Source organism: Sapajus apella, unplaced genomic scaffold (genome assembly GCF_009761245.1).
Source record: "Sapajus apella isolate SASKATOON/1434 unplaced genomic scaffold, GSC_monkey_1.0 scaffold166, whole genome shotgun sequence".
NCBI classification, from domain to species: Eukaryota; Metazoa; Chordata; class Mammalia; order Primates; family Cebidae; genus Sapajus; species Sapajus apella.
Window position 1 is genome coordinate 2,133,815 of NW_022437106.1, and position 1,257 is coordinate 2,135,071.

Genomic DNA, 1,257 nt, shown 5'->3' on the forward strand with positions numbered 1-1,257 from the left:
GGCTGGAGGTGGGGCTGGAGCTGGGGCCAGGCTGGAGGTGGGGCTGGGGTTGGTCTCTTCTTCCTCAGCACCTGTATCTGGGAAAGCCTGGCTGTCTGGCCTCAAGGAAAATGAAGGTCCTTCCATCAGAACTGGAAGGCCTGCATGGTAATGATTTAGGGGAAGAAAACCGCTGTCTGTTCACCCTAGTCCGTAAGGTAATGGCTGAGGTCTGAGTTGGAGGAGTAGCTCTGGATCTCCATGAAGCTGGGACCATCGGGCTCACCCAGACCTCGTGTTCTCCTTTCCTGCTAGGTCGACCCTACCCCTAAAGCAAGAAGAATATGAGGTGAGTGTCAGCTGCCAGGCTGAGCAAAGGCAAAGGGCAGAGATGTCCAGGGGAGAGGCTTGGGGCTGGATGCCAGGGCTGGGGCCAGAGCTCATGAGGCCCTGAGCCTACACACCTTGCCCCCAACAGGCCTTTCTGCTCAAGCTGGTACAGAATCTGTTTGCTGAGGGCAATGATCTGTTCCGGGAGAAGGACTATAAGCAAGCCCTGGTGCAGTACATGGAAGGGCTGAATGTGGCCGACTATGCCGCCTCTGACCAGGTGGCCCTGCCCCGGGAGCTGCTGTGCAAGCTGCATGTCAATAGGGCCGCCTGCTACTTCACCATGGTGAGCCTGGCACCCTCCTTCCTTTCCTCCTCTGCTGCCCTGATCACTACATCCCCGGATGCCCAGTTGAGCCAGGCCCCTACCCCAGTGAGCCCATAAACAGGGCCAGCCTCCTTCCAGCCTCGTGTCAGAATCTCACTATCTGTTCCCGGGACTGTCAATCTCAGCTGTACAACATGCTCAGCTGGAGAGCTTTTAAAAGTACGGATGCATAGGCCGGGCACAGTGGCTCATGCCTGTAATCCCAGCACTTTGGGAGGCCAAGGTGGGTGGATCACAAGGTCAGGAGATCGAAACCATCCTGGCTAACATGGTGAAACCCCATCTCTACTAAAAATACAAAAAATTAGCCAGGTGTGGTAGCAAGCACCTGTAATCCCAGCTACTCGGGAGGCTGAGGCAGGAGAATTGCTTGAACCTGGGAGGTGGAGGTTGCAACGAATTGAGATTGCACCACTGCACTGCAGCCTGGTGACAGTGCAAGACCCTGACTCAAAAAATATGGATGCCTAGGCCGGGCGCGGTGGCTCAAGCCTGTAATCCCAGCACTTTGGGAGGCCGAGGCGGGTGGATCACGAGGTCAAGAGATCGAGACCATCCTG

At 56.3% G+C, this 1,257-nt stretch overlaps 1 protein-coding gene across 2 annotated transcripts in view; it reads left to right on the forward strand.

Moving 5' to 3' along the window:
- ZC3H7B (zinc finger CCCH-type containing 7B) overlaps positions 1-1,257 on the forward strand; it is a 55,571-nt gene that overhangs the window by 25,446 nt on the left and 28,868 nt on the right. For both annotated transcript variants that reach the window (XM_032267220.1, XM_032267222.1), the window contains exons 3-4: positions 295-328; positions 458-655. In XM_032267220.1, the coding sequence (XP_032123111.1) occupies positions 295-328; positions 458-655 (232 nt within the window). The remainder of the gene's footprint in view (positions 1-294; positions 329-457; positions 656-1,257) is intronic.